Raw genomic sequence first — 15058 nt, 5'->3', positions numbered from 1 at the left:
ACCAGGGTTCAGTTAATATGATAACTGAAAAAGTGAAATTGAGGGTGTCAGAAAATATTTCTAAACTCTCAGTTTTGTTTTTCGCTGAGCGACAGTTAAAGGGCCCATGAAAAGCTTAAAGCCGTGCTTAAGAAAGGCGCACGAGCGGTCGGCGTGCCTTCGCTAGTCAGCAAAGCGCAAAAAAATTTTAGGCTAACATCTTTAATAGCGCAGATATTTCATATTAAAAATGACACTCCTCCTCTCCCGTCACTGTAGCCCTCAACTCATACACGCCGATGCGCCGGCCAAAAAAAAAAGAAAATGTCCGGGCCGACGCCCCGCCCATAATGCGTCACGAAGTGACGCCACCGACTCTCGGTTTGTTTACTTCCGGTAGTGCTCCGATTTCTTCCCCTTCGTGTTTGCGGCGGTTCGTGTGTCGGTCGCCATGGATCGCATGGATCCCGAGCTCGAAGCGAGGCTGCGTGAAGCCGCTGCCGAGCTGGACTTTGATCCATATGATTATACTCCGTTTCGTGATCCGCTAGACAGCGACGACAGCAGCACGCCATCGACTGGCCCTTCTGAACCACCCGCTGGCAACGGAGACGACGGCCTACCATGGTGCGTTCCGTGGCGCACGCGCCACTGCACATAAGTTATTACAACTTTCTTATTTCACGAAATGCCGTTTCGTGTTTGCTTCGCGGCCTTTTCACATTTTGCTTATGCGCAGGTGCCGCTGCGGCCGCTGCGAAAGCATGCCCACACCTGAAGAAGATGTGTGCTGCCGCAGCATGCCGGAGGTGCTGGTGGTGTGCCAGCAGACGGCGGCTGCATTACGATCCACCCAGCGTTCCAAAGCGTGTGCCTAAAAGTCCTTCGGGCTATGCACATTGCGCTAGAGGAGGAGGGAGCGAACATCGATGGAGACGGAGATGTAAACAAGTAGGTAGTGCGGAAGCGTCAGGTGACAGATTCGCATTATTATTATTTTTTGTGTGTGCGTATGATCCGTTTACTGTAAAGCGTGGTATTTTCAGGCAGCACCGCTTCATAGCCTACCGCTTGTTTACCAAGTGGATTTGGGGCAGGCTGGGCGAAGGCAACAGGGTGGTCCAGCCAGCCTGCGTCGTTTGCCGGGTTCGGCGTGAATTTCCGTCGGCGAGCTACGTGGGATTCAGGCACCCTCCCCTTTAATCTCAGGTGATTAATTGTCGCTTCACTGCATGCTGTATTCTAAAATTTATCACGTGTGCCAGGCGCGCTGCTTCGAGTGGTGCATGGAAGTGCGTTTATTTTTAAGGTGGAAAAATAGAGAATGCTATTTTATGAACGCCAAGTTATGCACTGCGTCAAGTGTCTGTTTTGTGGCACTGTTTAAGAACAGACATCTCATTCCTCTAAAGTGCCAGAACTTGTAGATATCTAAGCAAGAAAGGTGTAGAACGGTTAGTTAGTGAAAAATAAAGCCTGGGAAGAAAATTCAAATCCTAGTAAAAAAAATATACACATCCAAAAACAATCCAGAATGGAGGACAATGCTGAGCATCGCCAAGTCTGCTTGAGCACATGCTTCCAAGCATCTACCATAAACATTCATTTATTTGGAATGGAATTTTATAGAAAAAAAAATTACAATCGAAACACAGAATGCTTGTGCCGAGGCAACACAAGCATTCTGTGTTTTGATTGATACCAAGTGTGTGAGTGCTCAATACTGACACAATGAAATGAGTGCTTGAAGGTTTGTTTATTGATACTCCTAGCCGTGAATACATGACAACAGATCGCAGAATACATCCATTCCAGCAGTGGAGTAATACAGGTGAAGCACAGATCAAACCACAACTCTTGTTCCTGCATTTGCTGATCTGAATTATTAATTTGAATTTATTTACAGTCTAATATGCTTGCAGAGTGTTACATTTCTTATCTCCAAGCTGCAGTAATAGCTGGTCCCTTTCAGGTGTGTTTGCCAAAGTGTAGGGCCAGCACTGCATATTTTCAAAACGTTGTGCAGGTTCAACTGTCCTTGAACCAAATTTCATGAGCGTTAGCCATTGGCCGCAGTCACAGTTGCTGCTACCACTTCGATCTTGGCTCGCTTGCACTCTTGCTCAGCTTTTTGGCAATGGGCTAGTCTGGCTTCTCTTTGTTCAATGGTCTCGGCAGGCTGTCTGGCACGGTTGCAACCTCCGTCTATAGTGAGGTGGCGTATGTGCATGGTGTATTTCCGTAAGTTTAATGAAGGAAAAGGAGTAGATGAAACATTAAAACGATGATCATTGTAGCGCACGAAAATGTCTTGCAATTAGAAATTGATGGAGGCGATGTTCACTGTGCAGAGGAGAGTGTGTTGTAGTTTTACTACGAGGTGTGATAGGTTGTGGCAATAGCATAGTGCTCTCATGTCTAAGCTATAAAGATGACATTGTTTGCTGCACAGCGTGAGAGTTCAAAGTCAACATTGCATTCACTTTGAGGTTTGTGCACGGGAGAAGTAGAGCGAATGCTCTAAAAGCCTTATTTTAGCTGTCTCGGCTATCACCGAGCTGTCCTGCCTGGACATAATCCCCTATTTCTTGATTATCAGCTGTATCTAACTGTGCATTTTATCGCTCTCCTTTCACAGTGAATATATATACACAAATTCTGCCAGCTAAGGTAGCCACTGCTTCTCATTTTGTGGCCTGTACCGCAGGAATCACTTAGTTGGGCTGGGAGACATTGTCATTGCCTGTTCTAATATTTATCCCTCTGGCATTTTATAGAGCGAGGAGCTTCTTTCATAATTCATTCATTTGGCACTACCCCGCCGGGGTGGCGCAGTGGTTACGACGCTCGACTACTGTTCCCAAGGACGCGGGATCGAATCCCGGCCTCGGCGGCAGCTTTTCGGTGGAGGCGAAAAGCAAGGCGTCCGTGTGCTGTGCGATGTCAGTGCACGCTAAAGAACCCCAGGTGGTCGAAATTTCCGGAGTCCTCCACTACGGCGTCTCTCATAGCCTGAGTTGCTTTGGGACGTTAAACCCCACAAACCAACCAACCATCATTTGGCACTGTTGATAAGGATGTTTTTAACTCGTTCTCTTGCAATTTCTGGGGCCTGAACTTTGTCAACAGCTTGGCTTGTTATCTTGCTTCCTTGAGATTTGTGAATATGTTTCTAGTTTTTACTGTCGCTTTTCTATCCGCATATCTCCTCTTCTGTGGCTTCTTTTCATGGTCGCTTTTTCCAGTGTTGGTATTTACATTTTATTCATCTGTGCAGGATATTCAAAGGAAAACGAAAGGCAGTATAGAACAGAGCACCAGATAGAAGGAGCAGAACTGAAGAATTTACAGCTTTGCAGAAAAAGACCACGATGAAATTTGCAAGGAGAGAAGAAGGGAGCACTTATCCAAGGGGAAGAGGTCACCTGCCTTGGGGCAGAGCATTCCGACCAGTTACGTGGGTGTGTGATGGTGGGCTGTCGGCTTTGACGGTTCCAAGCGGCCTCCACTGGCTTCTGCTTTGGTTATGTGGGCTGAGGCATTCCCCGTCTACGGAACGAGCAATGCACTTTGCAACACATTCTCATGCTGTGCAGTAAGCATCATTCTCTTCTTCAAGTTCAAACTACAACATACTGTTCAGCTGTGCGGCAAACATTGTGATCTTCATGAAGTACCATCTGCACCACTTCATTTAACCTGGGTAAATATGGCATACACGTACGCCATCTGGACGAGTGCGGCCGAGGTTTGCTAGCGTAATGTCGGACCAATTTAAGCAGTGGGACATAATTCGCAGTGCTTTCACATTACTGCACCTAAGCAGAATTGAGTGCACTCATGCAATTTCTTTTGGAGGGGGGGGGGGGGGAGGGAGCAATTTTTTTTCACTGCACTAGAGTATGCAGGTTGTGCCATAAATTTTTCTCAAAGTTGGCAAATCCCATGAATCCTTGCAGCTCATTGACCTATTTGTAATTTTTGTAATTTTTGTAATTTTTTAGCATATCTAATACCTTTCCTGCAGTTTTGGTCGGTTTTATATTGTCCCAAACCCCGCCTTAACGATTAACAGAAGCGCGGGATCCACTTTACGGTTACCCGTCGTCCCTATATGAGGTTTGAGAACACAGTTAAAAGTTAGGCCGGTCAACCAGCGAAGTGCGTGTGTTGGTGTGTGATCAAGGAATACATTTATGCGTCACTTTTTTAACACACAATGGGAACATATATAGGTAGTAGTCCAAATTACACTGCATAAAAAAATTAATAAAACACCAGGACATGATAGTAATAAAAAACGACTCAATACATGACACGAGAAAAAACCGACAATGAACAAACGCTGCGATAAAAAGACTATAAAATAACAAAGCAAGTATTCCAGAGATAGTAAGTAAGGGCGAGAGTTACACAAAAACACAGCGTAAAATACTAAGCCAAGTCAAGGTTTAAACAAAGGCAAAAAGAATATTCAATTAACCGACAGTCTGTAGCAAAACGGATTCTCACAGCCTTCTTATCTAATGAGGTATCGTAATCGCAGAGTTGGCCGGTAGCGGCGGCCGTACAGGGAGTGGGGACGTGGGCTCGGTGAAAAAAACAAGACACTTTCCTGGAGCAAGCAGCCACGAGAGTAAACGTTTTTGTATAGCAGGCCATCACATAGGCATAGGCAAAACTGGCTGTACGAGGTTGGGTCTTGAGCAGCAGCTAAGAACGACTCCAGATGCTGATCGGTGTGTTCCTCGGTTCAAAAGGTATGAGTATTTGGAAATCTCTGAGATAAAGCAGTGACGTAATGATCAAAGTTGTCCGCGTCACATTCCGTCGTGGCAGGTGGCAACCAGGAGTGCAGTCTCCATCTGCGTGCCGTCGGCCACTTTTGTATGAAATGCTGTAGTCGTATTCTTGCAAGCGAAGTGCCCAGCGGGCTAGGCGACTAGACGGACCACAGAGATTGAGTAGCCAGCATAGGGAATGGTGATCGGTTACTACTACGAAAGGCTCTCTGTACAGGTAGCAGCGAAACACGGCGAAAACAACCGCGAGACATTCCTGCTCGGTGATGGTGTAGTTGTGCTCAGTCTTGCTTAGAGTCCGACTGGCGTAAGCAATCACATGTTCACAGTCGTCATAGCGCTAAACGAGGACAGCACTGAGGCCTATGCCACTGGCGTCCGTGTGCACTGAAGTTGGAGTAGAAGGGTTGAAATGCCGTATGATAGGATGTGATGTTAGGAGGAACCTCAGTTGTCGGAAAGGATGAGTCGCATTACCTCACCGACTTGAACTTGTGCAGTATGCAAAATGGCTCCATTCTGCACAGCTAGTACACTGCAAGTCATGTACTTTGCGCTGTAGCCTGGCGAGTCACAGCGACCATCCCCTGCCAGGTCTGTTGTTGTCCCTACAAATTCACTAGCAAGTTCTGCTTGCCTTTGCTGAAAAAGCTGCAAAGAAGGAGATGTTCAATTTAGAGGCTACAAACTTGCAGTCATGTGGTTGCCTTAATGCATATTAGGATGAGGGGGGCAGGTTTCAAATGCTGCATTGCTTTTCACTTTTCTCACAGCACATTTACTAAAAAAAAATATTGCAAAAATTATGCCTTCATTACTAGGGCATGCAGCTGGTCTATTAAACATGTAGCCAAAGGCAACAGAGATCTGCAGTAGCAGGTGCATTGCACTGCAATGCCTCCGCTGTTGCATATATGCTGCATTTTATATGTTGCATTGTAGCTTCAAGTTGTCATGAAAGGATGCGACATCTAGTTATCGAGTTAATGACATATACTTTGACTTGAATGTTGTATGAGAGATATCCTTATTGTCAAACCTCATTTCTGGCAGGTAGCAAGTATGCCCGTTGGTAGTTGTAGTAGGTCCTCTCTGTGATGCCTTGCACCCCAATGGATTGCAGGAACCGAAGAACTGAAGCTATACCGCAGCCAGAGAACAAGATGCCTGCAGCCAGGAGGACATTTCTTGCTGCTTTTCCTTCAACCAGTGGTTGGCTTTTCCAGAGGAAAGAATGCTGCAGTGAGCATGTCCCCTTCGCAGTCACAAGGCTTCCCGCTATGCTAAAGTAAAGGGTTCTTGTTTGCCCGCACATTGTTCAGGTCTCAAGAAGCTGCCGCAGGCAACCCTCGAACACAAGGAATTTTCGCTCTTTGTAGAGGGGTTCCTCAATCGCTGACTGGGCCGTTTCATCCTGATGGTCGCTGAAAAAGAAGTGCAGTGATGTCAGCGATTGGTGCCATGTGATTGTTAATATTATGAACTAATACGTAGCAGCCGTGGATGTTCATCTCGGAATGTCTTGGCTGTAAAATGTGCTAAATAAAGCTGCTGTCAAAGTTTATAGTAGGTATGCATTTTTTTTTTTCATTCTATCAACAGGGAACAGAAAAATGCCATGGCAAATTAGGTACACTTTAGGGCTACGCAACTTATATTTTTTTCACAACAGAATCAAATATCCTTGTGCATCTTAGTGACTTGTTCAAATATTTGTGCAAAATTAAACTTCAAAGTGCATGTGATGGCTCCGTAGTAGCTCTAAAGACAGCACTAATGTACACTAGGCAGACACAGCATGACCATATTATGTAAGGAAAAATTGCCCTTTTGCTACCTGACGCAACTGTGAATATCCTAACACCACGTCCGAGATTAGTGGTGTGCAAGGTATGTATGAGGCGTGGTTTCTATAGACTCATCAAGGCAATATTTGTTGACCCATTGTGAGTATTACCACATCCTTAATTATGTCAAGCCATGCATGAGAGTTATGAACGCTATCATTCGAATGGACTGTGTCACAGGGAGGGTATATTTGCAGGTTTGAATGAGTGAATATGTGACACATAGGTGACGTATTTCGTCAAGTTTTCTTTTTTTTTTTTTTTTGCCTAATGAACAGTGCTTAAATGACAAATTTTCTTGCCTGCCATAGCCAGCAAATGCACAAAAGTTGATGAAAGAAGTTCTGTTCTAACAAGCGGCCAGTGATAGCAGTAACTGGCCAGTGATAACAGCCTGCCACCGACTTCTCTGGTGGCAGGCTTCTCTGTTTGAACCTTGGTGCTGACTAGAGATTTAAATCCAATAGACACCTGTGTGCCTGGAAAAATTTCATATATTTAAAATTATTTGCAAGCACCCCATCTACGTTTAATGTAATCAATCATATAGCTCTTTAATACATTTTCACAACACTACAACATCTTTATCAATAATGACTTACCAACAGAATGGCACTCCCACATTGTGTTACAGTATGCGTGCGAGTAGTTGAAGGCCCCGCTGGTTTATGCTTCCTGCAGACAGATATTCATAATTATAATGATGGTTGCAGATTTGAAATTTTTCATGCTTTCATTTTCAGGTGCTGTATAGAGTGAACTGCCCGTAACAAAATGCAAACATTGTCAACTTTCTACACATGCACAAATATTCTGAAAGTGGAGAACTGATATGACTAAAAAATTTGCACAGACAAGCTGTAGTTTGTGGAGTTTCAAGAGCCCTGAAAAATTTGGAGGCATGTTAGCAGCACTAACAAAAGACACAGTGCAGGACAGTCGACTAATACACTGTTCCATGAACCAATCCAGCAGCTCATTATTTTTGAACGTCGGGTCTCCCATATTAATCCAGTTAATATATGTGCTCCGAGTTTCTTTTTTTGGTGTGCCAGTGCACACCAAAGCCTTGCATCATTCACTAAACAAAATTAACTATTTGAACTCCAAAATAATCTCATCTATACAGGAAGAGCTACATTTTAATTGCTTCCAGAAGGTGCCTCAAGCAATGATCGAGCTTGTGCATGGAAGCAGACATAACATTTGCACTAATTTGCATAGCTTACTTGCTCGGGCAATAGAGCCATCATATGCAATATAATACAAAGCTGTTCAGTACAGTTGAAAATTCAGCATGTACATATGTCAAAAGACTTGCATCATCCACTGGACAAAATGAACTATCCAAAATATTCTCACCTCTACAGGAAGAGCTGTGGTATTTGGATCACCTCTGGTAGGTGCCTGAAGCAATGGTTGAACACGTAACTAACTGCATGAAAGCATAATGACATAGTAACAGTTGTGCTAGTTTATATAGCTTCCAGCAATAGAGCCATCATATATGTGTGCAACATATTCCAAAGTTATATATGTGGCCTAAATATACATAAATATAAATATAAAAGTATATATACATTGTTATTAATACCATGATAACAGTACTAACCTGTCCAAAGGAAACCTGTGTAGTGCTGAGGTCTTTCGGGCTTCCTGGCGATGATGGTTTGCCATGCCAGGAAAAGAAACAAAATTTGTGCGTAATCAACATTGTGTTAATGGCAGTTTTATTCTGCACATGAATGAGAATGAAAGGAGACAACAGTCTGCAAGTGCAAGGTCATAGGGGATACCTTCTTTTTTTTTATCTATATACCACATGTTATTTTTCCTTCCACATGGTATTTAATTATCTTTCTGCCTAAAATCGTTACAGGACTAATTCTGATCAATATCAACCACAAAAGTATTAAAAAAGAACCTACATTTACCTTGGACTCGACTGTTGGCTACTTTCATTAATTGTATCATAACGAGCCAATTTCCCCTTCAATTTTCCGCTTCATGAATGAGAAAGACATGCATATACAGGTGTTAAAAGGCAAAGATCAAGAGTAGATTAAACGCACTGTAAAATAAGCATATCTTTAGGTGGATGGGGGGTGGGGGAGGGGGGATGCAGGTGGTCTGTATTGTTATTAGTGTGCTGGTATTTTTTTATTACAAGTTAGGCTTGGTTTATGGGGTTCAACGCCCCAAATTCGACTCAGACGAGGCGCCGCACAGCACTGAGTGACATCGCACAGCACCTGTACAGGTGCGGACGTAAGTAAACGGAGCAGTTAGGCTTTTTCAGTCAAATATAAAATAACGCCTTCCTCACTGGAGATCAGGAAATATTTGTCCGTGAAAGGGCACTTCCGTCTACTACCGGTCCACGCATACCACGACTACCAGTTTCAAATATGCACCGAGTGAAAAATGAAAAAGCGTGCTCCGTTTACTTTTGTCCGCACCGGTACGCGGGCACCTTGCGCTTCCGTCGAAAAGCGGCCGCTGTGCCTTGGGCACAGCAGTCGACCGCCCTAACCCATCGCACCACCCAGGCAAATTATACTGCGATTGTTGTGATCGCGTACACGTTAGTGTATGTTAATTCATGGTTCCATGAGCGCAGGTCGCCTTATCTTTTTTTTTTTTTTTTTTCCTTATCCGCGCGCCGCAGGGCGAGAGCTCCCTTTCATACATTTTCAGCGCCTTAACTTGTTGTGGTCCTCTCGCAAGAGCGGTTTGCGCGCAAGGAATCTGCGCCTGCAAAACTTGCGCTAGGCTTCATGCACTTCCATGCGAGACTCCGAGCCATGCTACGCGTGTTTCCACAATAGCTCGCAACCCAGAAAACTTACCATTCCAGGGAGAAACTGCGTCGGCAAACCGTCGGACTTGAGGCGTTGACGTCTCACGTTGAGGCCAGTTTGCTGCGCCAAACTGGGATTATGCTGGTATGCGTCACGGGAAAAGTGGCGGCCACAAACTCTGAGCTCCTGGCGCTTGTCCGACGATGACAGCCCGACGCGTTGGAGCCAGCTTTCCCGCGCGACACCTTGCTTTGTAGGGACACGATGTCGCATTATAACATCTTTCCTGTCCTCGGCTTTACAGCCAACTACACAGCAATGGTGGTCCATTGCAGACCAGAAAAAAAGCAGCAGCAGTTGGGATCGCGAGATTTCCAGACTGACAACCGGGCAACACGTGCTTTTGCGAGCAGACGGATCTCTCTCGGCCGGAAGTGTTCCGCTTCTATCAAGATGCGCGCAGAATTCTTACCTTTCTTTAATGTACAATAATAACTAACGAATAAAATACTACTTTCAGGAACAATAGTGCTAATTTTAAAATCTATAATTGCAAAAATTACACGTGACGTCATATGGCCATGGCCAATGATAACGCTAACCCCAATGACGTCGCATGGGCTGGGCGGCTGAAAACGCACGGTGGTGAGTCGCCCAAATCGGCTGCGAGCGGCAATTTTCCAAAATTATTTGTAAATTACAGCTAACACGCACAGCTTTTTGAATGTGATCTCGATGCTCACTAAGACCACCTCTAAACACATGTAGCATCAAAATACGGCCGTAAATGGCGTTTCAGGGGCCCTTTAAGATTCAGAAAGGAAAGGTGCTGTGTATGTTTTCTATTTCTCTGAGAAAAAAGCGAGGGTACAACAATCATGTTGGATTAAATTGCATAATCTAGTCTACACCTCGAGTTCCTGAAGAGTCATTTCTGACTTTACGACGATCGCTGTATCCCCAACGTCTTTCCTCAAGAGAACTTTACCATTTGCATGCCACGCAAAGCGAAGCCTGTTTATTGTGGCCCAATCTTTGGCTTTCCGCTCTCGGTTGTGTTTTGTCAGATTTCCCATGACAAATGCATCTTTTTTCGCTTCCGCCAGTTTGTTTCGTTTCTCAAGCCATATATCCCGTTGTATCTGATGGGCATACCTCACAATGATTCCACGGATTTTCCCTCTTTTAGCAGGTAGACGGTGGATGGCAGTGACGTCACCAGGTTGCAATGGAGGCAACTCAAATACAGGCGCAAGGTCGTTAATTTTTTGGAGCAGATCTTCACCTGATGTTACAGGAAGAGCATGGAATTCAAGATTAAGACGCCTACTGCGCCACTCTAGATCATTTACATCTTCCAGGAGCTGTCTCTGGGTTTCCAAGACCGGCCCGTTATCAACCTTATCTAGCCTTTTTTTGAGTGAATGTATTTCCCCGTCCTGTTGATCCAGACGAGTGATGATATCATCGAACTTTTGCGACATGTGTTCCACAGATGTTTCTATATCAAGAACCGTATCGTTCAATGGCAGAAGTTGTTCTAGTTTTTCATTTATCAGAGCAAGCTGGAGTGCTACATCGCCTGGCGAAATGTTTTGCTTCGGTTTTTCAGCCTTATTGCTAGCCGCTGCTTTTTCCCGGCATGATGCGCACTTCCAGGTTTTGCGAACAGACTCAGTTTTAGATCGTAGCGTTCTGTCAATTACGTCGCAACACGTTCCAGAATGAAAGACGCTCGCACATGTCCTACACGCAACAGACGAGTCATTTAAAACACAGATTTTAAGGCAGGCAGGACAAACAAGGTCCGCCATCATCACAGCAGGCAGAAATATGAGCAAAACTCCAAATGCAATTTGGCGGCAGCAGCAGCGGAAGGTAAAAGTTCTACCCGCAGTATTAACAGTGCATTGCAACTAACCTGCGTAAAACAGCAATACTCTTCAGCGAACGTCCCAGTAGCCGCCGCTGCTGCCAATGAAGGGAGGGTTGCTCTTTGCCAGGGCTTATGTAGGGCAGGCTGGCCGTCAGGTGTCGCAGCCGTGGTTCCGTGCGGCACGAAGCGGTGATTGTCATTGCTGATATGCGGTTCGCCTGTCAGCAGATAGCAGCGTGGTTCTGCGTAAAACAGCAATACTTTTCAGCGAACGTCCCAGTAGCCGTCGCTGCTGCCAATGAAGGGAGGGTTGCTCTTTGCCAGGGCTTATGTAGGGCAGGCTGGCCGTCAGATGTCGCAGCCGTGGTTCCGTGCGGCACGAAGCGGTGATTGTCTTTGCTGATATGCGGTTCGCCTGTCAGCAGATAGCAGCGTGGTTCTGCGTAAAACAGCAATACTTTTCAGCGAACGTCCCAGTAGCCGCCGCTGCTGCCAATGAAGGGAGGGTTGCTCTTTGCCAGAGCTTATGTAGGGCAGGCTGGCCGTCAGGTGTCGCAGCCGTGGTTCCGTGCGGCACGAAGCGGTGATTGTCGTTGCCGATATGCGGTTCGCCTGTCAGCAGATAGCAGCGTGGTTCTGCGTAAAACAGCAATACTTTTCAGCGAACGTCCCAGTAGCCGCCGCTGCTGCCAATGAAGGGAGGGCTGCTCTTTGCCAGGGATGATGTAGGGCAGGCTGGCCGTCAGATGTCGCAGCCGTGGTTCCGTGCGGCAAGAAGCGGTGATTGTCGTTGCTGATATGCGGTTCGCCTGTCAGCAGATAGCAGCGTGGTTCTGCGTAAAACAGCAATACTTTTCAGCGAACGTCCCAGTAGCCGCCGCTGCTGCCAATGAAGGGAGGGTTGCTCTTTGCCAGGGCTTATGTAGGGCAGGCTGGCCGTCAGGTGTCGCAGCCGTGGTTCCGTGCGGCACGAAGCGGTGATTGTCGTTGCTGATATGCGGTTCGCCTGTCAGCAGATAGCAGCGTGGTTCTGCGTAAAACAGCAATACTTTTCAGCGAACGTCCCAGTAGCTGCCGCTGCTGCCAATGAAGGGAGGGTTGCTCTTTGCCAGGGCTTATGTAGGGCAGGCTGGCCGTCAGGTGTCGCAGCCGTGGTTCCGTGCGGCACGAAGCGGTGATTGTCGTTGCTGATATGCGGTTCGCCTGTCAGCAGATAGCAGCGTGGTTCTGCGTAAAACAGCAATACTTTTCAGCGAACGTCCCAGTAGCCGCCGCTGCTGCCAATGAAGGGAGGGTTGCTCTTTGCCAGGGCTTATGTAGGGCAGGCTGGCCGTCAGATGTCGCAGCCGTGGTTCCGTGCGGCACGAAGCGGTGATTCTCGTTGCCGACATGCGGTTCGCCTGTCAGCAGATAGCAGCGTGGTTCTGCGTAAAACAGCAATACTTTTCAGCGAACGTCCCAGTAGCCGCCGCTGCTGCCAATGAAGGGAGGGTTGCTCTTTGCCAGGGCTTATGTAGGGCAGGCTGGCCGTCAGATGTCGCAGCCGTGGTTCCGTGCGGCACGAAGCGGTGATTGTCGTTGCTGATATGCGGTTCGCCTGTCAGCAGATAGCAACGTGGTCCTGAGTAAAACAGCAATACTTTTCAGCGAACGTCCCAGTAGCCGCCGCTGCTGCCAATGAAGGGAGGGTTGCTCTTTGCCAGGGCTTATGTAGGGCAGGCTGGCCGTCAGATGTCGCAGCCGTGGTTCCGTGAGGCACGAAGCGGTGACTGTCGTTGCTGATATGCGGTTCGCCTGTCAGCAGATAGCAGCGTGGTTCTGCGTAAAACAGCAATACTTTTCAGCGAACGTCCCAGTAGCCGCCGCTGCTGCCAATGAAGGGAGGGTTGCTCTTTGCCAGAGCTTATGTAGGGCAGGCTGGCCGTCAGGTGTCGCAGCCGTGGTTCCGTGCGGCACGAAGCGGTGATTGTCGTTGCTGATATGCGGTTCGCCTGTCAGCAGATAGCAGCGTGGTTCTGCGTAAAACAGCAATACTTTTCAGCGAACGTCCCAGTAGCCGCCGCTGCTGCCAATGAAGGGAGGGTTGCTCTTTGCCAGGGCTTATGTAGGGCAGGCTGGCCGTCAGATGTCACAGCCGTGGTTCCGTGCGGCACGAAGCGGTGATTGTCGTTGCTGATATGCGGTTAGCCTGTCAGCAGATAGCAGCGTGGTTCTGCGTAAAACAGCAATACTTTTCAGCGAACGTCCCAGTAGCCGCCGCTGCTGCCAATGAAGGGAGGGTTGCTCTTTGCCAGAGCTTATGTAGGGCAGGCTGGCCGTCAGGTGTCGCAGCCGTGGTTCCGTGCGGCACGAAGCGGTGATTGTCGTTGCTGATATGCGGTTCGCCTGTCAGCAGATAGCAGCGTGGTTCTGCGTAAAACAGCAATACTTTTCAGCGAACGTCCCAGTAGCCGCCGCTGCTGCCAATGAAGGGAGGGTTGCTCTTTGCTAGAGCTTATGTAGGGCAGGCTGGCCGTCAGGTGTCGCAGCCGTGGTTCCGTGCGGCACGAAGCGGTGATTGTCGTTGCTGATATGCGGTTCGCCTGTCAGCAGATAGCAGCGTGGTTCTGCGTAAAACAGCAATACTTTTCAGCGAACGTCCCAGTAGCCGCCGCTGCTGCCAATGAAGGGAGGGTTGCTCTTTGCCAGAGCTTATGTAGGGCAGGCTGGCCGTCAGGTGTCGCAGCCGTGGTTCCGTGCGGCACGAAGCGTTGATTGTCGTTGCTGATATGCGGTTCGCCTGTCAGCAGATAGCAGCGTGGTTCTACGTAAAACAGCAATACTTTTCAGCGAACGTCCCAGTAGCCGCCGCTGCTGCCAATGAAGGGAGGGTTGCTCTTTGCCAGAGCTTATGTAGGGCAGGCTGGCCGTCAGGTGTCGCAGCCGTGGTTCCGTGCGGCACGAAGCGGTGATTGTCGTTGCTGATATGCGGTTCGCCTGTCAGCAGATAGCAGCGTGGTTCTGCGTAAAACAGCAATACTTTTCAGCGAACGTCCCAGTAGCCGCCGCTGCTGCCAATGAAGGGAGGGTTGCTCTTTGCCAGAGCTTATGTAGGGCAGGCTGGCCGTCAGGTGTCGCAGCCGTGGTTCCGTGCGGCACGAAGCGGTGATTGTCGTTGCTGATATGCGGTTCGCCTGTCAGCAGATAGCAACGTGGTCCTGAGTAAAACAGCAATACTTTTCAGCGAACGTCCCAGTAGCCGCCGCTGCTGCCAATGAAGGGAGGGTTGCTCTTTGCCAGGGCTTATGTAGGGCAGGCTGGCCGTCAGATGTCGCAGCCGTGGTTCCGTGAGGCATGAAGCGGTGACTGTCGTTGCTGATATGCGGTTCGCCTGTCAGCAGATAGCAGCGTGGTTCTGCGTAAAACAGCAATACTTTTCAGCGAACGTCCCAGTAGCCGCCGCTGCTGCCAATGAAGGGAGGGTTGCTCTTTGCCAGAGCTTATGTAGGGCAGGCTGGCCGTCAGGTGTCGCAGCCGTGGTTCCGTGCGGCACGAAGCGGTGATTGTCGTTGCTGATATGCGGTTCGCCTGTCAGCAGATAGCAGCGTGGTTCTGCGTAAAACAGCAATACTTTTCAGCGAACGTCCCAGTAGCCGCCGCTGCTGCCAATGAAGGGAGGGTTGCTCTTTGCCAGGGCTTATGTAGGGCAGGCTGGCCGTCAGATGTCACAGCCGTGGTTCCGTGCGGCACGAAGCGGTGATTGTCGTTGCTGAT

The 15058-nt window shown here is 47.9% G+C and overlaps 1 protein-coding gene and 1 long non-coding RNA gene across 3 annotated transcripts; both read left to right on the top strand.

Annotated features, from left to right (window-relative positions):
* The first annotated feature begins 244 nt into the window (after positions 1-244).
* LOC146193942 (uncharacterized) lies at positions 245-857 on the top strand. Its single transcript, XM_084600658.1, has 2 exons — positions 245-606; positions 719-857. The coding sequence occupies exons 1-2, from the start codon at positions 431-433 to the stop codon at positions 855-857; spliced, it is 315 nt and encodes a 104-aa protein (XP_084456784.1). The 5' UTR covers positions 245-430.
* Positions 858-873: 16 nt separating this feature from the next.
* On the top strand, positions 874-6345 carry LOC146193941 (uncharacterized). Of its 2 annotated transcripts, XR_014706887.1 has the most exons (3): positions 874-930; positions 1026-1188; positions 5905-6345. It is a non-coding gene; the product is annotated as an uncharacterized LOC146193941 (long non-coding RNA). The 2 variants fall into 2 exon arrangements; XR_014706886.1 differs by having other exon boundaries at positions 885-1188.
* Positions 6346-15058: the final 8713 nt, after the last annotated feature.

Source organism: Amblyomma maculatum, chromosome 4, assembly GCF_055883805.1.
Source record: "Amblyomma maculatum isolate TAMU_Amacu chromosome 4, ASM5588380v1, whole genome shotgun sequence".
NCBI lineage: Eukaryota > Metazoa > Arthropoda > Arachnida > Ixodida > Ixodidae > Amblyomma > Amblyomma maculatum.
The sequence above is the reverse complement of the archived record's forward strand: the minus strand, read 5'-3'. Positions and strand labels throughout refer to the sequence as shown.